At 39.2% G+C, this 26748-nt stretch overlaps 1 protein-coding gene across 1 annotated transcript in view; it reads right to left on the bottom strand.

Annotated features, from left to right (window-relative positions):
• arid3c (AT rich interactive domain 3C (BRIGHT-like)) overlaps positions 1-26748 on the bottom strand; it is a gene marked incomplete at its 5' end in the record, with an annotated part of 146514 nt that overhangs the window by 53781 nt on the left and 65985 nt on the right. The window contains 2 exons of the mRNA XM_084359346.1: positions 3968-4212; positions 12366-12549. Of these exons, the coding sequence (XP_084215472.1) occupies positions 3968-4212; positions 12366-12549 (429 nt within the window). The remainder of the gene's footprint in view (positions 1-3967; positions 4213-12365; positions 12550-26748) is intronic.

Here is a 26748-nt window from a genome sequence, read left to right as displayed (position 1 = left end):
GCTTACGTAAATTGACTGACACTCCCATACCGTCACACAAGCCTGCGGTGTTTTGCCGCACCACTGGATTTGGTGTGAATGCAGCCTTAAACCTTGATCCCATTGGGCATGTTTTTGTTAACTGGCGTGTGCGCTGCTGTTTTGTTCTGTCCTCCACACAACGTCATTTCCCACTGGGAGCGTTTCAGAAGCAGAGTCATGCCTGCCTGATGTTTGTGGTGCTGTACATCCCGAGTCCCGTCACTGTCTTTTATTTTGAAAAGTTACTGGATGCAGTATACCGTTCACCTGCCTGACTTCCTGTCTGACTCAATCAGCTCTGTGTTAATTGACTTGGCCGTGGTCCGCTTTGGACAAATAAAGACTTGGCGGGGAGAGCCGCTTCTGGGACACTGCTGAAACTTGCCTTGGCGCAGCCGGTGGAAACCACAGTGCCCTACTACCCCACTCAAACAGTGCGCTCCCAGGATGAAGGGTTACTTGTGGTTCCTAGAGTCTCCAAAGGTAGAATGGTATGCATAGTCTTTAGCCATTAAAATCCTCTCCTGTGGAACCATCTTCCAGTGTCAATGCGAGGAGGCAGACTTCTTTATTGCTAAGGCTTATAGTTAGGGCCTGAATAGGCCCTTAGCTATACTGCAATAGGCTTAGACCAGGGGTGTGGTGTAACATTGAAATGTTTGTTGTTTTATTTTTAAATGCAAGCTTTTATTTTGATAGCATAAGGAAGTGATGTAAAAAACACATGCTAGACCTGAGTTTATGCTAGTTTGGTCTGCATGAAGGGGAAAGCAATCCCTCCGCATCCAGTGTGGCTTTCTCTTCACGTGGCATTGGCAGTGAGTACATTTGTTGTAGTCATAGTATTTATTTTGTAATATAAATATTGAACGAATTTGATTTGTGTATGTATCCTTTGTTGTTTCAGTTTTCACCATTTCTGCATTAAAATCCTGCCAATCACAACTAAAGACTGTTCCTTGGAGGTGAAATGCTGAAGGGTTTAGCTTGCTGTTAGGAGAACAGTACAAGGGGACTACCCATGATGCATTGAGCACCTCTCTCTTCCTGTCTATCTGTACACATTCATGTCTCATTAATGCACATTAGTAACTTGGCTTCTTCCCCGGTCTTCGTGCTTTCGCGTTTTGCAGGTTGCCATGGATAGTGGCTGGCCCTGCTGTTGCAGTCCTGCTTGACCATCATCATCATTTAGACTATAGTAATTTTATGGGTATAATTAATATTCATATTTCAGTTATTATAGCTGTTATTATTGTTGTGGCGTGTGTACATCTCCATGTTCCCCCCATCCCTGTCTGTCTCCCTCTCTCTGTCTTTCCCTCTCCCTCTGTCTTTGTCCCTCCTCCCTCTCTCCCTCTGTCTGTCTCTCCCCTTTTTTTGGCCATTAGATGTTTAAACTCTTTGTAGGTTTCCAAAAGCAAGCACTGTTCTGTGGCTGTAAACATTTCTGCTAGCTCTTTAACACTGCTTTTTGCCATGGTGAATCAGTTCAATCAATTTGTGATATCAAATATTTTCTGAGCTAAAAAATAACCAACAACTCCCAACTCAAATTTGGCAGCGTGGTGAGTGCCCTTATGCTTTAAAATATTCTACCCATCTACCCTTCTAGTGTCAGTTTTGGATGTGAAGGACTCTGTAGTCAAGTTAGCACTTATACACTATACTCATTGTCCAGTTAGACTTCAAAATGAAAGGCTCTGTGGTCAAGTTAGCAATAATACGTTATCTACAATGGCCAGTTACACTTTCAAAAAAGCGTGCTGAATGCTTTGAATGTTATGTTAAGACCTGTTAAGACCTTAACACATGTTAAGAAGTGACGTAATACTTATGTTACATAAATTAAAAACAAATCAACCCTAGAACAGCGAAACAACCACCCCACCCACCTCCTGACTTGGACTTTGTTGCTTTTTATAGTACTGCACTAGAGCGGTGCTTCAAATGACACTAGAGGGGTAACTACAGCGTCAAACTTTAAAGCCAAAGGCTATTGACCAGGCTGCTGTACTTCAGGAGTAAAAAACTGAAAATAATGCAATACATGCATGTATCAGGTCTTGCTGTAATCTTGGTGACAAAAATGGTCACACTACTGATCTTGGATGTGTTATCCATAATACAGTTGAAGAATCCAAGATTATATTGAGATACCTACTTATGGAAGCTTGTCGGCGTAATACAAAAACTACAAGTTCTTAAAAAATATAAAAGTAAAATGGTCTGATATCCGAAACAAGGCTTTTGAAGTTTATCTGCAATGTGAAATGATGAAAACTTTTTGTTACAATAAAATTGCAAGATAACTAACCCACCAGGTCATTTTGACACACTTATTCTTCTAATGGTTAGGAATTTCCTTGTGCACATGCACTGAACTGCATCCAACTCCATATTCCATGTATCATATAGAACACAATTTCTTGTTAAATTTGGATAGCACTGAACCTTTTGTGTGGACATCACACAAAAAGTCATGAAGACATATCTTTTTAACATGGGCAGCAAAGGGAAATTGTAGCACCACTCAGGTCATGTTCTATAATACCTGTAGTAAACAGATATTGATCTTTTCTTTGACCATGTTCATGAGGAGCAAATAAATCATACCTTTGGAGTTGTGGAAAAATGATTTGTTTATTTAGGACTTGGCCTGCTAATTGCACAATGACCAAAATTAACTCTTACCTATATTATTCTCTGCCAACAGATTATGTTTCATCAAACCAACTGCATGCTTGTCTTCCATATTTGTGTTTAGTGAAAAGGTAAAGGTACTACAATCCAATGTTGGGGTTGGTTCCCCCAAATTTGAAAGTAAAGTAAATATTTTATTACTCTCCCCTAGTACTCTCTGGCCATTCTTGTCATGTATTATCTTGTCATTAACAAGATAATATAATAATATATTATATAATTACCAATATTACACATTTTACAATTCATTTGTATACAGTAAAATTCCATCAGTACATCTTCATAGCCATGTTATACTCATTCTGCTGCCTTAAAGTTTTTCTTTTTAACAGGATGAATGTTAATCTCTAATAGTTTTCAATGGCTTCGACTTGGCAGTTTTTTGATTGTGTTTTGATTTGAAAGATACAATCAGTGAAAGGGAGGCATTATATCAACTAAACCACTTAAAGGCTTATAATATGATACCTCTGTGCAGGAAGTGTAGGGATTAGCTAACAGTGGCTTAATTCAAAGTAGACTTGAATGACTGAATTGAAACTGCTGTTGTGCAGTGCAAACAAATGTCAAGGGCTGGCTTCTTCCACCTAGCATATCTAGGCACCAGCATATCTAAAAGACCCAATAGTACACCATTACCTCAATCAAACGCCACACTCTCAGGATGCAGGGTTACTTGTGGTTTCTAGATTCTCCAAAAGTATACTGAGAGGCAGAGCATTCAGACATCAAGCATCTCTCCTGTGGAACCATCTTCCAGTGTCGGTTCAGGAGGCAGACAGTCCTCTCTATGTTTAAGAGCAGACTTAAAACTTTCCTTTTTGATAAAGCTTATAGTTAGGTCCTGGACAGGCTCTTAGCTGTGCTGCCATCGGTATAGACTGCCGGAGGATTTCCTATGATGCACTGAGCTCCTCTCTCTTTCTCTCTATCTGGACACATTCATGTCTCATTAATAAATGTTACTGACTTGGCTTCTTCCCCAGAGTCTCTGTGCTCTCACGTCTCGCAGGTTGCATTATTATTATATACTTCTAGTATTATTAATATTCATATCTCAATTATTAAAACTGTTAATACTGTTGTGGCTTCTGTTGCACCAATAGGAAGGTGTCTAACTGAAATGTGATGAAATTTACAGTACTTCTCTCTATACTTAAGGTAAACTATATCTGACTTTGTGGCATTGTCTTACTTTATTTTGTCATGTCTTAAAATTGCATGTTGTATTTTCTTATGTTACCTTTCTTGATGACAGGTGTCTGGGAGATATGGCTACCATTGTGAGTGGCCATAGATAGGTGGGACATCTGTATCTTTGGTGAGGACAGGAGGGTAGGTGTGCCCACAGGAGAGTAATCGAAGACGGTGGAACCGTAATTCTGCCGACGGCCTTCTCGCCGGTTGCTGTCGATAGCTGCTTGAAGCTCACCGGGAGAGCTGAATCCTCGTCTTTCACATTCGTATGGGTAGAGGTACTTCATATACCTACACAGAAGAAGGAGAATTCAATGATTTACACCGTCTTTTAGTCACTTTCACTTTATCACATGTTGTCAATCAATTATCAATCGATTTTTGCAGGGTGGAAGAAACTGTCTCATAATGAAATCATGATTCAAATTACATACTTTTACAATGAAATAATTGAATGTGTTTACCTGAAAAAAGTCAAATTTCCAGTTTCACCTGTCTTGGTTTCAAGCGTAACACAATTTACAAATTAATTGATATCAATCAATGGTTAACTTATGTATCCAGTAATCATTAACTGATTTGTCAAGTTATCATTTACTAGTGGTGTTCCTGTTATTTAAGGTGTTAATTCATGTAGTAGTTAATAGTTTATTGACAATAACAACAATGAAAAGGACACATACATTAACATTACTTAATTGTCATCTAATTTTATGCATGCAGTATAAATGTTTCAGTCAATTCAAAACTACTCCTCTGCTGTTTTTATACCCCACAATGGAAAAGGGAGGGTGGTTACGTGTTATTGTAAAGTTTGTAGTCATCACTTTGGTATCCAGTTTTGTCATGGAGTATCGTTTATAGTATACAGTCTTTTGCTCGTATGCATCAGTATGTTTGACTCAGCAGACAAGTAATTTCAACTGTTATCTGTTACAAAATAGTCCCTTCCAAACACAAGAGAGAGAGAGTGCCAGTGTGACATGATGCAGATCACCAGAGAAGTTGGATATCAGACAGACAGCTTTGTTGAGAAAAGGACAGCCACACAGCTGTCTAAAAGGACACTAAGCACCAGTTCTAAAATAAACACTCCTGAAATTGGTACCTGTCATATACAGGATGAATGTTAGCTTAGGGTAAGGGTAAAAAATTCAGGTCAACTTCCACCGTGGTTGATAGATTTTCTTTTCTAAATACTTATTATATATATATATGCATATATATATATATGTATATATATATATATATATATATATATATATATATATATATTTATTATTAGATATTGGAGGATTAAGGTAGTCATGGGCCCCTAGGCTATTTTTTGTGTGGGCCCCCTCTTAATCCAGTATTTCCTCATATCTTCATCAATTTTCTCCCAGCACGCAGGATCCGAGCTCCAGGTAATATTAGCAGGATTGCTGGCATCTTGTGCACTCTCTGCAGCAACAGGTGATGCACTCATGGTAGGGCTTTGACATTTGCCCAAAAAATCATATTCGAACTTCGTTTGTTTATTAATATTAATATTCGAATATATTCGAATATTTATTGATAATATTTTGATCATTAAATGCCTCCAGTAAGACCTATATTAGTATCAAAAGAAAGTCGTTTTTCTGTTGTTCTATGTTCTGTCCACCAGAGGGCAGTGTATCAATCAATAGACAGAAAAGTGTTGACAGGTGGGCTCTCAAGTTGCTGGTCGTGGAGTGGTCGATAAGTTTAGTCTTACATATTTTACAAATAACTTTGTCCTTTCTCATTATTTTTCCTTGTTTCAGGAAACCAAAGAAGCGCCACACATTACTCCTTAAATTTTCCGGCGTGTATAGTTCTCCTTCCGCACTCGCAGCCTTTTGCTCCGCCATTGTTTTTCTGTGAAAGAGTGTAAACAGGCGTCAGGCGCTAACGACGTGATAACGTACAGAAGCCCCAGGTGATCAATGCTCATGAGCTCGCGTTTCACAAAACAGGCTGAAAAAAGCCTCGAATCTGGATTGAAAACTACGTTTTCAGGCAAACACATTTACCAAAAATAATGCTTATTATAGGTTCGAATATTTAGAAGCTGCCCGATATTCGTTCGAATATCTTTTTTTTTTTAATATTCGAATTATATTCGAATACCGAAGTTCGATGTCAAAGCCCTAACTCATGGAGGGATTAGCTGAGGCTAGCATATTGTGGCTAACTCCCGGGACACTGGAGGTCAAAGCCAATGTGTCCGATGGCTCTGTAGTGGATGTGCCCGCTGTCTCACCCTCCTAGCTTGAGAAGATGACGAGCCGTGGTGGTCGCGGTCAATGTCCTCCACCTCCGCATCGTCTTGACCCCGACAACCAGCAGCCTTAAAATATCCCGTTAATTTGGGAATTTTCACTAATAGTTCTATGTCCCTTTTTTCTTTCTCCCGCTGCACTTTTCGCTTCTGTGCCCCGCTGGGTTTTTTGTCAGACATTTTGCCACTGCAAAACTTTGGTTGACAGGTAACGGCCGGTGATGTAGGTAGGTCAAATCGAATCGATGAGCTTGATTGGATGAGGTGACCCATGTCTGCCCAATCAGTGCTGTTTTGTTTGTTTATTACCCCACGGACCAATAGAGGTCAATGAATTTGTATTTAAATTTCTAAAAAATAATCTGACCAAATCAAGGACCCCTCCACACGTGGGGCCACTTGAAGCATTTTGTTCATACAGTTACATAATGCACGTGTAAAGGTGATTTTTATCATTTCAGTTGGAGCCATTCTATTACCTCTGTATACTGTTTGTTGTTTTGATGTGTTTCCACTTCTTAACATTTCACTTGCAGCAATCTCATATTAAAGGGTTACTCACAAAGCCACAGAGTCAAAAGAATAGCTGAGAATAATCCTTAACTTTATACAGCAACAATGTGTTGCTCAGTAAATTACTTCTGTAGAACACAATTATGATTCAAAGAAGTATCCCAAAACTCTTATTCCACAGAGAGGCAATCCTAAAATATTCCAAATGAATGACCCACAAGAGCTGTATCAAGCCAAATTAACTGGAAGGCAACACTCTTTCTTCACTTACTGCTGGAGTAGCTTATAGCTGTAGTTGCGGAGGCTGCACTTTCAGAACTGCATTTCTAGTGCCAACTACCGAATTGGACAACCCCTTTGGAGATAGAGGTTAAGACGTATGTACAAACGTAGATGAGAGTAAGACGGATAACAAATAAGTGTGAGTACTGAAAGTGAATAAAGCTTTATTTGATAGACATACATGAAGACAGAGGGACAACTGCAGCTGATCACAGCTGGATCAGCTGTCAGTAAGCTTTAACAGCTGTAGAGACATCAGATCAATTTATGCCAAAAATGCCATTATCTGAATATATATGAATCATTACACAGAACTAAAACTTGTCGAGATAAGCAACTAATCAACAGTTAGAAGTTAAACTGATGTGCCACGTGCATAATTGCACACAGCTCTGTTAACAGAGAGACGCACACGTATATCGTTTTATTATAGTGCAGGTAATGTAATGTTTTCTTCATTAATGACATGTATTATTTCACCCACCAGCAGCCCATCTGATATTAATCACAATGTTTAGTTTTGGACCTGGACCGCCCAACACACAGATTTCCTGCGGTGTCCATAGATATAGGCCTACCTGTGATCTGCATCACACGTGACAAAATCAAATGTGTGTCTGCAGTTTAAGTGTAATCAGTTCAAACATTTACGTGATTAAAGTTATAGTGAATATAGTTTAGACCTACACTTGGAAATTATACTGTGATTAACTTGATTCATGGGAGGGTTAAAATAAAGATCAGATTTATTTTGCAGTTAGTACTCTGCATTATTTCAGCTGCTGTCTGTCCCCTACATTATAACCAATCCTGTCCTTTATATCTGTTTAAATATCTTTGAAGCTGGATGATCACTTTATTTTTTCTGATCTCTGGAAAAACTCTAACAGCTGGATCTGCATCTGCTTTGCTGTCTGGTTTTGTGGTTTAAGTTCAGTTCCTGTTTCATTCTCATAGTTTTATCTCTCATTGGACATGTCAGGATGTGATGCACCTGCTGATATCCTGATTATTTATTTTCATACAAATGAAGCTTTTGTTAAACACATTAAACTTCTTCTGGATTTTTTTGTGAAGCCACAACCTCAAAGTTCAAACTGCGCCTGTGATTTTCTGTCTGTTACTTGTTTAACAAACAACTGCACATGAAGAACAAGCTGCAGTCTGTATTTATACTGTGAACTGTGTATTTCTACTATGTACTGTGTATGTGTATTATGTACTGTGTATTTATACTGTGTACTGTGTTTGAGTTTTTGTGATGCTACTTCATATTTTTGGGTTTTACACTTCCTGGTTGTTTTTAGGATTGATGGTGTCCGCTTTTGGGTCCAACTTAACAATAAAAACCTCACAAATTGTAACAGATATGTCCTTGTTATTTTTACTAACTATTAAGTAATGTATGAATTAAAACCTAAACTAACATGAACATCATTAGTAAATGATTACTTGACACATCACTTAACTATTAATTAACCATAAGTTACCAGTAGTTAGTAATCCTAACCCTAAAGGATTGACAGGACACCTACAACTGCAAACAAGCTCAATTATGACCCTTTCCATTATGACTTTTTGATCGCTGGAGTTTTTCTATTTGTAAAACTTTCCTTGAGCTGAGAAAAGTGATTTTAAAATCTGTGATGTCATCACAATGTAAAATCTATGGGCTGAGCGGGAACTTGCAGGCAGTGCCAGCGGGGGAAATTCTACTGCACATATTCAGTGGACCGCATAACCAGGGGGTAAACTCGGAAGCTAGAAAACTTTTTTTGCTTATACGCTAGATGATTAGTTTGACTGGGTGCCATCTTTGCAAAACTGTATATGCCTAAAAATATGCACACGTCACTATGCTAAGCATGTGAATTAAAATGGATTTGTAAAAATTGTTTTGTTGCGGTCACAATGCTACCTTCCTTTGGCACGTTAGTGGGCATTCCCAGGAGTCAAAGAATCGAAGAATTGGGAAAAAAAGTATAGCGATACTGAAATTAATCAATATATTTTTTCACCCCTAGGAGATACATTTGTACCTCTAATACCCCTTTGTCACTGCACATAAACACCTATTAACACCCGCTAACACCTGGTCTTACACTTGTATATGTGTATAATCAGCATTTAGTCTCAGTTTCTGTGATAGAAACCCAGCACCCAGGTGGTCATGTGTGAGTCTGAATAGAGAGTCCTAACTCCTTAGCAACTTTGTTAACAGCTCCAGAAAATTCAGAATGTTATTGATTATGTCTTTTTAAAACATCTTCTGGATGTATTCTGATGAGGTATATGATCTGCTGGGTTCTACTGTTCCCTCCCTTTCCAGCGCGTACCTGATGATTGAGACACACAAAGGGGGAAAAAAAACGCGTCTCCTAGGAATGTGAGAAAAAATATATGGAAAAACACAATTTTGACTTGAAGGAATTTGAAGAACAACCTGCATAAACATGATAATTTTGGTCTAAAAGTGGTATTAGAAGTTGCAAGGTTAAAACAATTCAACCTGATGACAAATATTTAATTAAATTAAAAAATATTGAATATGATATTCTACATAACTATTAAACAATGGGCTTTTGTAGAAAGGAATCATGTGCAAACATAGTCCAATCTAACAACAGAAGACTCTAGCCATCCACAAAGGCCACACATACAGTATATAGCTGCTGTAGGAAATAAAGATGACTGTGGGGAGTCCCTAGTGGGACAAAGTGTAATCAAATAAGCTTCTGTTAGGCAAGTTTAAACTGTGTAACTTTTTAACCTTAAAGCTATGGTCTACGATTTGAAAGATTTGTTATTATTAATAACATCATTTAGATGGTGGTTATGACCCAATAGTACCACCTACACAATGTGGAGAGTAAAAGGAACCAAAAAAATCCATTCTCTCTAGTGTCTGTAAAACTGAAAAGAAATTGACCAATAGGAACCATCCGGCCCGGATGGCTCCTATTGGATCAATTTTCCGATCCAATCCTCGCTCACTCTCCTGCTCCTGCTCACGTCTGGTCCCGACCCACTTCCGCATTTGAAACTACAAGCGGACAAGAGGTTTGTTTTGGCCTGAGCTGTTCAGCTGCCTCTGCTCGCCCCACTGACAAAGAGTCAAAAGAAGAAAGTCTGTCACTGAAAAGACACAAACCGGACATGTGAAACAAAGAGGGCTCGAAACGGAATAAACATCGGGTCATCGTTTGAACGGTGGCGAAAGGTCCGTGAAGATATGGACCCGGTGCTGATACAGCGGCGTTTCTGTTGAGCAGGTAACCTTCGTCTCTATTGTGGATGTTGTGACACAGATAACTTTCATGCCGATGCTGCTTATGACTGTGAAAGCTGCCGTTAGTTTGTTTCTGTGTTATTAGACGTGTCTGTCTCTGCAGTGTTGTCAACACTTGTTTACTTGTTCGACGGAGACGTTAGCCTCTATGCTAGCATTGTAAGCTAACAACAAGTCTGAGTAGCACCGAACAGCACCTGGGACACACACAGGTTTTTTTTTTCAGCCACAATGTGGAAGCGATCGTTGTGATGAAAGCTGGCGGCAGCATCTGTTAGTCTCTTGGCCCTCAGTAACTTTTAGAAGTGGCTAACTTAGCTGTTGTAGCTGATTACGTAGCTGTAAGGTAACGTAGCTGTAGCATGCTAATGACGTTACGCTAGCTTGGCTGTGGAGCTTAGCTGTGGACATTGTAATGACTTACAAGATTTACGTGAGTTTCAACGTGCATTGTAATAACTTTATCTGTGAATCCGACATCGTTACTCCGCATTCAAAGCTGGGCTGTATTTGGTTTCTGCCGGTTTGTTGCTCTTAGTGCTTGTTGCGGGAGGTATAAAGTTCGTTGAAGAGAAAAAAAAAAAGCTTGTAGCCGGAGGGGGTGTGTCGCGGGACTCCGAGGGGAGAGCGATACGAGCTCGGAGGGGAGGGGTTAAGGAGCACAGAGGGGAGGGGTGCGTGTGGGGGGGGATGCTTTTTTCAAACCTTTCTCAGATCGTAGACCAGAGCTTTAAGTAACAGCTTTAAAATCATTTTGATGGTACAGTGTCTCTAAATTGTTCGTAGTGAATGTGGGTGTGATTGAGTGTTTGTCCCTGTATGTCAGCCCTGTAATGAACTGCCGATTTATCCAGGGTGTACCCTGCTTGGGGCCTCATTTATATAGCTTGTGTACGCACAAAAACGGGTTTGAAATTTGCATATGCCACTTTCTAGGCAAAGATTGGGATTTATAAAAAAAATACTTGATATGGAATTGTGTTTAACTTTACGGAAACTATGACACATGCGTGCGTACATTACGGAGGCAAGAGAAATTGGCAACGCAGATGGTGAGGGTGTGAACTAGATTGTAGTACTTAAATGTGAAAGACATTATTCTACACAATAATGCATCTCACACATGCATCTAAAAATATCATTAAAGAATGAGTACTGTACTTATATCACCAAGTATGATTTCAGTTTCCATATTGTTTTGTGTATAATCGCTGCAGTGAACATGACTGTGCTGTGGGGGCACACTGTGCACCCCATGACTTCACACTGCCTTCTCCACCTGGTGCATCTTAACGTCCTGCACATGTGGATTGTATTGATTATCTCAGCCTGGAAATAAGCCATTAAAAGCTCTCACACTGTTGTTACACTGTATATCCACATTATGAGTCCTAATCATAATGCAGGCCGAGTTCACCATAACAAAACTTATTAATTTATTAATTTATTTTTTATTTAGAAGTTTATTGAGCAGGGACAAATACATTGTACATTGTTTCATATAGAATATAAAATAGATACCATGCATACAGGTTTCTAGTCAAGACTAATTTGCAACCCCTGTCCCTGGTTAGGCCTTAACTTCAATAAACACATTGTGTTCATGAATCAAACCTCAATTTTTAAATGATATCTCAGGGTGGGGGACACCAGTGTGTCAAAATCATTTTGGCAATTGAAGCAGTCAGTCTAATCCCTGATAAAAATATAAATACTGCTGCATGATGGATGCACAGACTTTCACTGTCCTCGCACTGGAACAAAGACTACATGAATCAAATAGTTAAACATGTTTTTCATAACCTCAACCTCACCCACAAAAAAAAGTCCTTGTTTTCCTCCCATTTGGTTACATTTTGACAAGAAAACTATTTGGTTAAGGTTAGGCAACAAAAGTACTTGGTTTAGGTTGTCTTGGTTGGGCAAGACAAATACTTCTTGCTTAGGTTTTAAAAAAAACATCATGGTTTGGAACAGAAGTGACGTAGTAACATCTGTAATGTGTGGCTGGCATGGTGTCAGGAGAGGAATGTGAGAACAGGTTATCAATAATTGGGGGTTATCAGCTCTACTCACTGTGTTCGGAGAGTAAAAGCTGCGCTTGTAATGGAGGTAGGGAGGTTAAGGCCTTTGGTGATCTCACGCCATATTTTCTTATTGATGACTTCCACTAAGCCGCCTTTTTCGGTGACGAGCTTGTAGAGCATGTAGAGATCCAACACCTGCTTGGCCATGATAGGAATCCGATTCACCGGAGTCCCTGCAGAAAGCAAACACAGTATCCACAATCAATTCCATTAACTTTGGTTCCTCGCATCAATAGGCTTCTGCACCTTCTTATGAGGCCAATTTATCTCAAGCTAGTCAAACAGCTAGTCTGACAGCTCTGTTGACACCTGGAAATATAACCTTTGGAAAAACTTTCTGATGGTTCATCTGTGCATCATCTGGAAACTGCTTAATCCAATTCTTAATGTATTATTTCTATGATATGATGAAATAATCTCTTGGTAAACTTTGAATAATTTACATACAAATATGCATATATGCCGTGATAAAAGACTTTCATCTCATTTAATTATGTATGTAATCAAAGTTAAACGCTGTTTCAAATACAGTGTTCACAAAATAAACATATCAGGCATGAAATTTAAAAAAGTAGCCTTATTAACACAGGAACAGAACACAATAGAACACAGCCAAGTTAGTCCTGACTTGTTTAAAATGGCACAAATACAACCTGTGAAAAATGGGAGGTCATCTTAATGACTGCCAACATGCCCACTCATTAGCAAATTAATGGGGCTAAGAAAATCATTTGTATATACAATTGCAATGTGTTGTGAGCGTTCAACAAGCTCTTTGTGAAATGGTTGACCCTGAGATAATTAACCTGCATTTGGCTGATACAGTTCCATTTTGCCAATTGGATTTACCATAATATAAAAAAATAGCTGCAGAAATATTGTGCAAACAACACCAGTAGGACCTATACAATGTGTGTGTGTGTGGGTGTGTGTGTGTGGGTGGGTGTGTGTGTGGGTGGGTGGGTGTGTGGGTGTGTGGGTGGGTGGGTGTGTGGGTGGGTGTGTGTTTGTGTGTGTGGTTGGGTGTGTGTGTGGGTGGGTGTGTGTGTTGTGTGGGTGGGTGGGTAGGTGGGTGTGTGTGTGGGTGTGTGTGGGTGTGTGTGTGGGTGTGTGTGTGGGTGGGTGGTGCATGCGGGAGTGGGGCATTGTTTAAGTATGGTTTGAGGTGATAAAACTACTTCAATTAAGAAGAGTAATTATGATTTGATTTTGCGTTGCTGGAATGTGAACAAATGAGAAACTATTTAAAGAAAAGACTGAGGTTTAAAGACAATACCAGTTTTAAGTGTGAAGCTGCAATGCCTCAACTCCAATCTTTGGAAAAGAAAGTGCAGGACATGCACAGAAAAGGCTGTACTTGCGGAAACTTAAGAAGGATACATTCCAGAGCCAAATTCTCAGCGATTTTTACAGAGGAGCAAAAGAAAACATGATGACTGGAAACATCACAGTGGCATGTTGGTGCACAGTCCAGGACAGAAAGATTCTATATGATTAAAACAGTGATTAAAACGGTCCAGTTGACTAAGCAGACTAACCTTGGGCAGATTTTTTCACTAGACACTGTCATTGCAACCTTAAAGATACATAACACAAACCATAGCTGCAACAAGGTTTACATCCCCAAATGTCCTAACAGCTCACTGCTGATTTTTTCAAAACTCAGTTAAGAACAGTGGGGAGTTTCCAAAAAATCAAAACTGGACAATCTGTGCTAGGCTGTGCATACAGACCTACTGTTGAAGGCAATGAAGCACCTTTATTGCCTCATACAGTTGAGAAAACTTAGGATGTCTGGTATGATGAGCAATGATTAGGACCACAAAACCCTATAGAGTGGAGCAATTAGCTGAATGCACCATCAGTGCAATATTCGCTCCTCTCCTGGACCTATTAATAAAGCAGCACAGGGCCTGAGCACACAAAATTATGGACTCTCAGAAGACTCAAGTAGCTGCCATGCTGCAAACATCTCTGCTATATCAAAATCAACACACAAAGCCTAAGAAAAGTCTCCGGCACCAAGCCATTAGGAATGGCAGGTAGCAGATTCAGAATAGTTTTAGTAAGGAGAGGGCTTCAGTACATCCCCTTGGCACAGTGCTTAAACCTATTTTACGTCTTTCTGTGGGGAAAATTCTGCATGTACATTCTGTTTTGTTGTCCTTACATTGTACATTTTGTTTTTGATGCCTACTTGTCTATGCATTTAACTGTAGATCTTATGTTGTGCTTATAAGGAATACAATTCCATGAAAGACAAGAAAGGTTATTTGTTGCAGAAACCCAACCAATGAGTGCATCTTTAACTTAAACTACACAAAGATAATTTACATTCACATTTAAACAAATTTAAGATAACCTTAATTTCCAACTGAGCCACACTTTTGCTAAAAACTGCAGACATGAATTGGAATTAAACATATATTTATATTGTTTGCTTGTAAAATTGAGGGAAATAGAGCCTTCATTTAAAAAAAAGAATTTGAATGAAAAAAAAAACTGTGGTCTTTATAGGATATGAATGAACTGCAGTTAATGACCTCTGAGTCATTAACTGAAAATAGTGTGATAAAAAACAAAGCCAGCACTAGAAATCCTCAGCCTCTATTGCCCCCCTACCCCTCACCACCACCACCACCTTCATTTTTATTACCACTCATTATATTGTCTGCCTTTGCTGATCTATAAAACTATTTTGGTGAAGACACAATAGCCAACCAAACAAGGACTGTGGTAATAAATAAAGCGTCAGGCTTTGTCTAAAAGAATCTGAGGAGAGACAAGCCTCTTAAAACAAGATTTATTTGCTTTCAATACTAGGGGTGATGTATTTGTCTGTCTGGATCCCTTAAAGAGATATAAAGAATAAAGGACTACGGATGGAGGCCTTTTGTCTGCACAAACTATCTCATCAGGCCATATGTATCATTATGACAATGAGCAATGGCAGACAAGGTAGTCTAACAGTCGTCTTCAGTTCTCAGCTGCTAAGAGAAGAGGAGTTTGTAATTAGAACAATCTGGATCATCAGGGACTAGTGCAGTAATCATCTTTATGCTTGGCTTCATCGCTGATGCATTCACTTTGCACCTCCGAGCCAATAATTGGATGAGAATTTCTCCTCCTCATTGACTTTGCTCTTTTAACCCATGAAATGAACGATTAATGCGGCATCAAAAGGATAACCAATTGTTTACCTACCTCAATTCAACTCCCTAAACGATGACGAGGAGGAGGGAGGAATGCACTACGACCGTCAAATATCAGCAGAATACGAAGAATCCGGTTCAGAACAGCTATCCCAAACTGATTTGTTGGCTTTAACATATTTGAAGTTGTATCTGAAGAGTATTAAGTATCATAATAGTGGGGTGAGAATGAAGGATTCAAAATATATTATTGGCTGGGAGCTTACCTGCTTTGTTGGCTTGAATTTGTAATTCAGAAGTTGCTGAATGCTTGATAGTGGGAAATAATTAATTACTATTAACGGGACTGAAAAGTTTAATTACATTTCATAACGTATCAAAGATGGGCAACATTAATATTTAAATGGAGTTGCTTGCTTTAAGCATGAATGGATAAATAGAGTATATATAGTAATATAGTATCTTGCGCAAGGATACCTCAACGAGCAGCCGGTCTTAGTTGAGTCGCAAAGCAGTTAGGAAAAATGGCTGTGTTTACATGCCTTCTTTCTCCTTTCTCAGTTTAATAGGACTTAATGCAGTAGTTATGCAGTGCGCCTGTCAAAAGTCTTGGTCTGATTGCCTCCAGAGGCACGTTGTTGCGACCAGCAAAAAGTTTCTGACAAGCTGATTTTTAAATTATGTAGATGGAGTAAATATTGTGGGAATGGGAGCAAGTTGAAGACAAGGGTTTGAGAATTTTTTAGACTTCCTCCTCCAATCTGGCTGTCAGCATCCAGCCCCATACACATCTAATTTTTTAACTGTGACTGTGTAAAAAGTATGAATTATATGAAAAAGCTGAATTGATACAATCTTTGTGAACGTTTCAAGTTTGAATGGAGATTCTATGTGAATGTATAAAGGACCGGGAAGAGTTTGAACATGAGTGGGTTGGAATTGATTTCTAATTGACTTCCATTATAATGAAGCTAAGGCTTAGCTTCAAAGTAAGTTGAGTATTTTTGAAAAGTTTGAATGGAATTTGAAAGATGAATCATACCTTGAATGTAGACAAAATGTGGAATATTTTTTAGTTGGAATGGTGTTTTTAGCTGAATAAATGAATAATAAGTCAGGTTTTGAAAGTGCTTGAAAAAGTGTGAACATTTGCGAATTTTTGAACATTCCAGCATTCATTTTCAACGGGCAAATACTAAATATTCTGAAAGTATGAAACATGTCAATGAGAAAAGTCATAGTGCCCCGTTCCCAATTGAGCTGAACATTTTTAAGTTTGAATGAAGTTAATACGTTGAAAAATGTGGAAAGAGTTAACATTTGAAAAAACATGATGAGAGATATTGTAAATGCCTCCAGTATTCACAACCAATTCCAAAAGAGCAATAGTGTGAATGCTGAGTCAGCTTGTTCCTGTTGCTCATGTTATTCCGTCATATTTTTTGTTTTTAAACGTTAGCTCCTTCCACATTTTTCCTTTCAACTTCAAAATGTTCAGCTCAATTGGGAAAGGCTGACTCTGCATTCACACTGATTAAGAATTCCGTGCCTAGAAGAACATATGTTGTGAATGCTGGAAGCATTATATATTCTCATAGGCTGGAAGCGTTCACAACATATGTTGTTGCTGGAAGCATTCACAACCAATTATGTTTCAGTCAGATTAAGCATCTGACTGGGATGCCTCCTGGGTAAACGCTGAACACAAGTCATCTAAATATGGTATGTGCAAATTTGGTGAAGATTGGATGAAATATCTGCCAACTGAGGCAAAAAAAAGCATTCCCAGGTCTAAATGCCTATATCCGTCAACTCAGCCTCATCCCTGGAACCCACTTTGCAAAATGTGCATCGCAAACTGGCTTTTGGTATGTGGAATGTCACCTCTCTGGTGGGGAAGGAAGCCGGAGCTGGTGCGGGAGGTAGAGCGATACCGACTATATATAGTTGGGCTCACCTCCACGCACAGCACCAGTTCTGGAACCAAACTCCTGGAGAGGGGGCTGGACTCTCTTCTTTTCCAGAGTTGCCCAGGGTAAGAGGTGCTGGGCGGGTTGGAGGAACTGATCAGAACCTGAGTGGTGCTTGGTTACTGGACTTCTGTGCTAGTCATGGATTAGCCAAAACAAACACCATTTTCAAGCATTAAGGTTCTATATGGCTTGTTCTATACGGAACTGGTGAGTGGCCAGGCTGGCTAGGATGGCTCTCTGATGTGCTGGAGAACCAGTTTCTAGAAGCACTTTGTCAGAATCGGGGTGAGTGCCACAGGGCGCTGGCAAATTTGACTAGACACTGCAGATTTACTCATATGTACTCTCAGCAGGATTTTTTCTCAAATCCACTATGGACACTGGCAGGTCAAAGTGAGCATGTAATGTAATAAGCACATCTCATGACGTGGCCTAACATGGGATGGGGTGTTCCTGCTTTGGTAACCTGTTATGTACTGGGTCACCTGCCACATATACTCGGTGTCATGGTGTTGAGCACTCTCTCCAGTCTCTGCTGATTTCTGCTTTGCCTCCTTGATGCCAGCCTTTAGTCTTGCACTGAGGGTGTTGTATGCTTCCTTGTCACCTGACCAAAAGGCAGCTTTATCGTCAACATATTTGGTTATGTATGATGTTGATGATGATGTATATCCCTCAATATTGATATGATCCTCCCACGTTGCAGCATCTCTGAACATGAACTACTGTAGAGCTGCTGTAGCTTTATCTTTTTTTTAAATGTATTTATTTTTTTATTTTTTTATTTGGTTTGATAGACCAAAATGAGGACAGAAGGGGGTTTGCCAGGAATATTCATATAAACATGGTCCAGCACCTGGCTTTGGGAATGTGGACATGGTGATGGAATTCAGGTAAAGAGTTCCTAGTTCTGTTAGATTTAAATCACTAGATACAATACATTCCCTGTGATACATGACAGGGAATTTGTGGTGTAAATGTTCTTACAGTGCTCCTGAACATCATCTAATAGCAAAATACAGCAGAGTGGCATTGTGAATGTGTTGAACAGAAAATTAGAATATAGGACATGCATGCTTGGTAGCCAATTTGATGTTTTAACGATCAACACAGCAGTTGGTTATCAGTTGGAAGATTGATTGAAATTTGCAAATGAGCAGCACAGCAATAAACATCATTACATCATTAAATTCAGCAAAACATAATGTGAATCAAAAGACACAACCAATGCTGGGTAGCATTTTTGATATTTTTTTCGTGTCATACAATACCTATACCCTAGTATCAATATTGAAGTCAAAACAATAAACTGAAAGGTGAAAGAAGGATGCCGTAGCAAAGTAAAGAGGAATATTTAGTGTTACACGATCAAATAGCCTTTTCTTCTGCCACATAGTATTCTGAAGCAGTTACGTGAGGGACAGAAGTCTTAGTCAAAAGCTTATTTGAGAGAAAGTGCTGATGGTAGTCCTAAGGGATAATAATCAATTAATAACCAACCGTAAATCACACCAGGTTTTATCAACACACAAAGGAACCCATCACAAACATTGTCTGCTCTACTTTTGATGGGATCTCTCAAAAGGATTCAGTGTCTCTGTCACCATGACTGAAAACCCAACACAAAGGTCTTCTTACTAGCTACTGCGTGATTGAAGTTGTTAAGGTCTGGCTTTCCTCTACACCGGCTTATCCCTCTACTGATTACTATCATCAGTCAACTGGGTTAAAATTTCTACATGTATCAACCTTTAGGGATAGAATCAAGCTAGCAGCTATATATACCACTTTCCCTGGTTGTGCATCACTATTACCGTTGGTTTTGAGTTACAACCTATTTTTTATCTATTTATATTTTGCCTTTGGCTATGGAAATGTCCAAAAACTTTATTACAAATTAAAAAACAATGTATAGGCTTAGGCTATTCCCAAAAGTTTGGAAGGAAGGCATGCTGGGAAATTTGTTCGACCAATGGCCTTGCTTGCCCCGTCTCAATCTAGCCCCCTCTAACAGTCGAGAGATGTGCATCAACAACAGTGAGATCAGATGAAAATGTCAAAAGTAAAGGAGAAGCTGAAAAGCTTAGAGAGAAAAGGAAGCAGGCATTAGAGGCTCAGGTTTCCAAATACAAATAAATCCACCAACTGTTTGGCCATCATGATCCTCAAGGGGCAAGCACTGTTGATTTGGAGGAGCACACAGAACGGTAAGATTGACGTTTATTATAGGTTATGGCGGTTATGTGTTTGGTAAAATTAGCTTGAGCTTACAGAACGACCCCACTGACAGACAAGTAGGTATTAGCCTACTATTTAATGCATATTGATGCGTTTCACAAGTTTCCTCTTCAGTGCCTTATAAAATGTGTCCTGGAATACAGGTAGACTTTCCAAACGTTCCATTCCAAAACCCTGACTTGATGTTCAGAATCACCTGTCATTATAGGACTAGCAACCAGCAATTACTATGGTGCTGAAGCTAGTGGGCTATGCTATGTCCTTTAGAGTCTGTAAGCCTATGTATTTAAAAAAGGCAATGTATAAATAAATCCAAATTATGCAATGATCTTATTGAATCATTAATAATAGTTCCGATTGCAACTGTACATTCAGTAATAAAGAGGATTACCAACAATGTACTAGACTCTAACCCAGCACATGGGCTCACATGACAACACTTCATGAGTCTTACACAACTCTGATCTTGAGTGAAACTGAATACACAAGAGTTTATTCTCACAGAATACACACTTGGTATTATACGGAGCCCTGGAGGTGACATGGATGTGTTTTTTTTTAACTCAACTTGTGCAACTTATTATCTCGCGCGTGCGACTTACTATCTTGCACGTGCGAGTTATTATCTTGCACGCGCGACTTACTGTATCTCGCGCGTGCAAGTTATTATCTCGCACGTGCTATACTTGGCTTGCAGTTGTGCTTACTCTTATGATAGAGTAGCCTATTTAATACTTTTGCACGCATATTGGCTTTTTTGAGGTAGTACTCCAGCATGTTTTACATACTATCTTATAACTTACATGTTAAAGTTTCTAATAACACATCAGCTTTGGGGTGGAATAGCTGAGAGTAAATAGTACACAAGTGGAACTGAAACTGATCTTATATGTACACAGTGTTATTAACCCACACAGACACAGATAAACATTTGCCTGATTTTATTGAAAATTCTTCCAAGGTGTGAGAGTATTGTAACAGACTTGATTCATACTGGCTGCTATTATAAGCCATTACCAGAATATGAATACATTTATGTTTAAATATCATCACAAAACATCAAGTCTCTCATCTCATCACAAAAGGAGCAAGTCTCTTTATGTAATACATAAATCGTTGGCTACAGCACGACTCATGACCGCTCTTTTAGTCCATTTCATATAGATGCGTTCATCTATATGTATCTCGCACGTGCAAGATAGTTGCTTGCACACGCGAGATAATAACTCGCACGGCCCAGATAGTAGGTCGCACGCGCAAGATAGTAAGTCACACGCGCGAGATAGTAAGTCGCACGCGCGAGTTAAAAAAAAACACATCCATGTCACCTCCAGGGCTCCGTAGTATTAAGATAAAATATACATAGAAATATAGATATTTATTTTCTCTAGTCTTTACTTGCAAATGTTTAGTATTGAGGTAATACAAAAGTAACAGAAAGTAATCAAGTTACATTTTTTTGTTGAGTACACTAGTAGGGCAGGTTTGGTTACTAGCAATTAATAATTAATAATAATCATTAAACAATAAAATAAAAATATTAATATAAATTAAAGCAACACTAGGTAGTTTGGACTCATTACTCCCCCCGGCTGGTTGAGAAGAGCAATTATCTGTTACTAGGGTTGTAAATACTGTCACTGTATGAGCATCCCTTGGGAAAATGAATACACGTGAATTTGTTGACGGAGCCGGCGAATCACGAAGCCTCGTTTGGAAACATCAAAAACATGAAACCTCAATCAAGTGCCAACAACAAGCAAGAACTATTCTCATAACGAGTTGGTTATAGTGATTGCACCGACTAAGTTACTTCCAAAACACGACGCTTGGGCGTGAATGTGTTTAGTAATGTCTAAACGACGTACGACAACAGTAGCTAAGTAGCATGCTAACGTTACCGATAACAACAATAGCCTAACGTTACCTCCCGACCACACTGTTCAACAATTATGTTGATTATCTGCATGAACTAAGGAATCCGCAACTTTTCAAGACAAGACGTTCATAGTGTTTTAGTAAGTTAGTCATCGTTTACAGTCACTCCATGAAAACGTGCAAGCTATCGAAACAGATAGCATTAGATTAGATCTCCCAGCTTTTTTATGGCTATAAACTGTGGACAAATAGTGCCCCAATGAACACCACATAACAACAAATCAACTCAAAGTAAAAGTGGGTAAGATAATAAATATGTATATATATAATATATGACTTACAAATCCAGTAGCATCAAGGCTAGGTCGCCATCAGTCTTGCAACCCATTTCTTACTCGGCTCGCGCCACCAAGTGTACGCTGGTCCAAAATGTTATATCACTTTCTCTTTTTCTTTTCTTCGCCTCCTCAGACAATACCTTCTTGGCTTTTTTAGCTGGCTCGGCCATGGCGTTGGTTTACAAAAAATCCAAGTAGCTGCTGGCTAAATCCACCGATGAATAAACGTGTCGTAAAGCAGGTCGCACTAGACTTCTTTACGTCAGGTAGGTTCCTACCTGTTCTGGGAAGTTACACAGTGTGGTTTCTGCCGGCGCGACCCCCCTCAGGCTGCAGAGGCATCACCGTTCATCCTATTAACCGTTATTCTACCACTTAACTGAGTTTAGAAACATTATTTTAAGGTCGAAAAGCTACCTAGTGTTGCTTTAATAATCAGGGGGCACCACCCTGCAATCAGGGACTAATTACCAAATGGGAAAACGGTCTCAAAGAAGGATGCACTGACCATCACAACCAGCTGTTATCACACAACACGTGCACAAATAATCACAAACAACTGCTCTGTACAATATAATATAATTATCATTTGCAAAATTGATCAATAGTCAATAATAATTCACATGAATAAATATCTATTATGCAGAGAACTGTCAATATAACATGTTAATTTGGATTAATTAATTATAGAAAAAATAATGCAGATTAATCACGCTCTATGACGCCTCTTGACCAGCAGCTTTGTAAACATGATGGAGGCAGATGTCTAACGGTGCTGAGCATAGTCTCTGCCTAGGTACTTGCCCTACAACGTAGCCTGACGTGCACCTCCCCAGAAATGTAATTGTTCATCACAGCGACATGGACTGCAAGGAACGTGATTGGTTCGCTTGGAAGCGTTGCATTTTTCGGCTTCTCCCCTAGTGTTTAGCAGTGGTGCTAAAATTGGGGATTGAGACCTGTAGTTTCCCCAGTAATCACACTACACTCATCAGCTGCTGCTCTTCATGGAATATGCTTGTCCAAGAAGTCTCTGGGTCCAAGAGAACAGACAGGCTGGATGTCCGAAAGTCAGGCTGGCCCTCAACGAGCAGCCTGATGGCATAATATGTGTGTATATATATATATATATATATATATATATGTACAGTACAGACCAAAAGTTTGGACACACCTTCTCATTCAAAGAGTTTTCTTTATTTTCATGACTATGAAAATTGTAGATTCACACTGAAGGCATCAAAACTATGAATTAACACATGTGGAATTATATACTTAACAAAAAAGTGTGAAACAACTGAAAATATGTCTTATATTCTAGGTTCTTCAAAGTAGCCACCTTTTGCTTTAATTACTGCTTCGCACACTCTTGGCATTCTCTTGATGAGCTTCAAGAGGTAGTCACCTGAAATGGTCTTCCAACAGTCTTGAAGGAGTTCCCAGAGATGCTTAGCACTTGTTGGCCCTTTTGCCTTCACTCTGCGGTCCAGCTCACCCCAAACCATCTCGATTGGGTTCAGGTCCGGTGACTGTGGAGGCCAGGTCATCTGGCGCAGCACCCCATCACTCTCCTTCTTGGTCAAATAGCCCTTACACAGCCTGGAGGTGTGTTTGGGGTCATTGTCCTGTTGAAAAATAAATGATGGTCCAACTAAACGCAAACCGGATGGAATAGCATGCCGCTGCAAGATGCTGTGGTAGCCATGCTGGTTCAGTATGCCTTCAATTTTGAATAAATCCCCAACAGTGTCACCAGCAAAGCACCCCCACACCATCACACCTCCTCCTCCATGCTTCACGGTGGGAACCAGGCATGTAGAGTCCATCCGTTCACCTTTTCTGCGTCACACAAAGACACGGTGGTTGGAACCAAAGATCTCAAATTTGGACTCATCAGACCAAAGCACAGATTTCCACTGGTCTAATGTCCATTCCTTGTGTTCTTAAGCCCAAACAAGTCTCTTCTGCTTGTTGCCTGTCCTTAGCAGTGGTTTCCTAGCAGCTATTCTACCATGAAGGCCTGATTCACACAGTCTCCTCTTAACAGTTGTTAACAGTTGACTCGGATGAACTTATCCTCCGCAGCAGAGGTGACTCTTGGTCTTCCTTTCCTGGGGCGGTCCTCATGTGAGCCAGTTTCTTTGTAGCGCTTGATGGTTTTTGCGACTGCACTTGGGGACACTTTCAAAGTTTTCCCAATTTTTCGGACTGACTGACCTTCATTTCTTAAAGTAATGATGGCCACTCGTTTTTCTTTACTTAGCTGCTTTTTTCTTGCCATAATACAAATTCTAGCAGTCTATTCAGTAGGACTATCAGCTGTGTATCCACCTGACTTCTGCACAACACAACTGATGGTCCCAACCCCATTTATAAGGCAAGAAATCCCACTTATTAAACCTGACAGGGCACACCTGTGAAGTGAAAACCATTTCAGGTGACTACCTCTTGAAGCTCATCAAGAGAATGCAGAGTGTGTGCAAAGCAGTAATCAGAGCAAAAGGTGGCTACTTTGAAGAAACTAGAATATAAGGCGTATTTTCAGTTGTTTTACACTTTTTTGTTAAGTACATATTTCCACATGTGTTAATTCATAGTTTTGATGCCTTCAGTTTGAATCTACAACGTCAATAGTCATGAAAAGAAAGGAAACTCATTGAATGAGAAGGTGTGTCCAAACTTTTGGTCTGTACTGTATATATACACACATATTATGATTACATATTATGATTCTCGTATATCAGGATACAAGATAAATTGGTGTAAGTCTGAAGCAATGCCTCTATCTAAACTATGTCTTCCAAGTATCCACAGTAATTGGCAATTTTAATGGATTGCCATCTGGATTGGTTTATTTAGAAATCATGATCACCCCAGGATGAGAATATAATTAATTTGAATTTACTGCACCGTATCCGGGGTTATCCAGGTTAAAATTGAAAGTAATTTACAAAACGGGTTAAAATTGGGTCTATTATTAATTGGAAAGATAAATTCAGTTAGATGATAGTGATACCACAGGTTAATTATATAATATACATGCTGCTACTGGATTTTGGACATCGTCTTCTTGCCAGATTTAACAGAAATATAAATAGGTTTTTATGGGCAGGAAAAAAGTCTTCTTTCAATAAAAATAAAGTATATGCATCAGTGGAGGAGGGTGGTATAGGATGCCCAAGAATGGACAGTTACCATCATGCCTTCACTCTCAGCTATCAAAATCAAATCTGTCAGAGAACTGGCTAGAGAGCTAGTGGAGCCCTTCTCAATACTAGCTTTTCTTTCTCAGACAGGAGGTGATATACCCTACAGGAAACCTGTGCTGTCATTTTCTAGAAACAGTTGAAGAAGGGCCAACCAGACGTGTGATGTGAACTACTATCACACAAGGGATCATCAATTCATAGAAAATGTACAAAAAATCTATCATTTGGGAAAATTGGTTGAGAGCAGGGGTAATACTAACAGAAGATGTGTTCGATGGGAAATATGTATTCTCCTTTGAACAGCTGTCTAACAGTTGTCTAAATACAATATACCACTGAAAGATTTTTGGAAGTTTCTTCAAATAAGGAACTGTATTACAACAGCAGATAGAAAGAAAGATTTTGCGCCTGTCTTTTGCATTTAGGAGGTATGGTTATTGAGCTGGAAGCTTAGAACAGAGACATCCTGGTTTAACCACATGTTTAGAAAACATTGGAAAAAAGACTTGACGAAGGAAACGGTATAATCCTGGTATACCATAGCCTGAGACATGCAGATGCAGCTCATTTAATTTCATTTACAATATCCTCCTCCCATTGGAAATGATAGGGAGATGATAATCATGACATCTGATAATGCACTCCCTCTTTAGGAATTTTATTTTTCTATATTTATTTATTTTTCGTTTTTTTTTTTTTATGATAGTAGTTGTTTTGTTTTTTTCCCAATCTGAACATTGGTTTTATATCTGTAATGGTTGTTCAAATACAGGAAACGTCAACAAAAAAGTTTGATCTGAAAAAAAAAGAAAAATCTTTTCAATACCCATTTTGCCAGATACCTACCAGTTTTAACCAAACATGGAAATTCTTTCTTCTTCATTCTAATAATCTTAACAGCAGGACTGTGTGAACCACATTGTTGTTTACAATAAAGCATTGTCTCATGGGAAATCAAACAGTTAGGGTGAACTGAAATCGCAGTTTTCTTCTTACCGTTCATTGTAATATCACAAAAGAAAGTGATGGCAAGATTAATATAAAGCTCCTTTTAATAAAATAATAATAATAAATATGTATACATACATAATACATTCTTTAAAGGCTTTAAATGGTTATGTATGCGTGTGCATGGGGTGGGGGGTGTCACACAGTAAGAACAAGTCAAAAGATAAACCCTGGGATGCATTAAATGTTACATGTGTTCTAACATTGATACATGTTTCAGGGTGTTTGTTGGTTTTCTAACAATGGCAGTGAAAGCACATGCTGATTTTAAATCCAGGTACAGTGTGTGGTCATGATTGCGGCAAACACGGCACATATCATCTTGACCTACCAAAGTGTGACAGTTGAGGTTCCGGTCACTATGCCTCCAATTGATCATGTGCCCTGGCTACTTGGCCAAAGGGATGTCCCTTTGGCTGACTGGCAAGCGCGCATGACTCTTACCCGGGAGGTGTGGGTTCAATCCCCGCCCGGGCCCTCTTCACCTTGCCACAAAAGGAAAACCAAAATTTGGAGTTAACGCCAGTCAGGTAACATAATCAATTTATGCAAAACAACATTCTATTCTCAACATTT

This window comes from Pagrus pagrus, assembly GCF_965226575.1.
Source record: "Pagrus pagrus genome assembly, chromosome: 8".
Taxonomy (NCBI): Eukaryota; Metazoa; Chordata; class Actinopteri; order Spariformes; family Sparidae; genus Pagrus; species Pagrus pagrus.
Note: the sequence above shows the minus strand (reverse complement) of the source record. Positions and strands in the feature narration are given on the sequence as shown.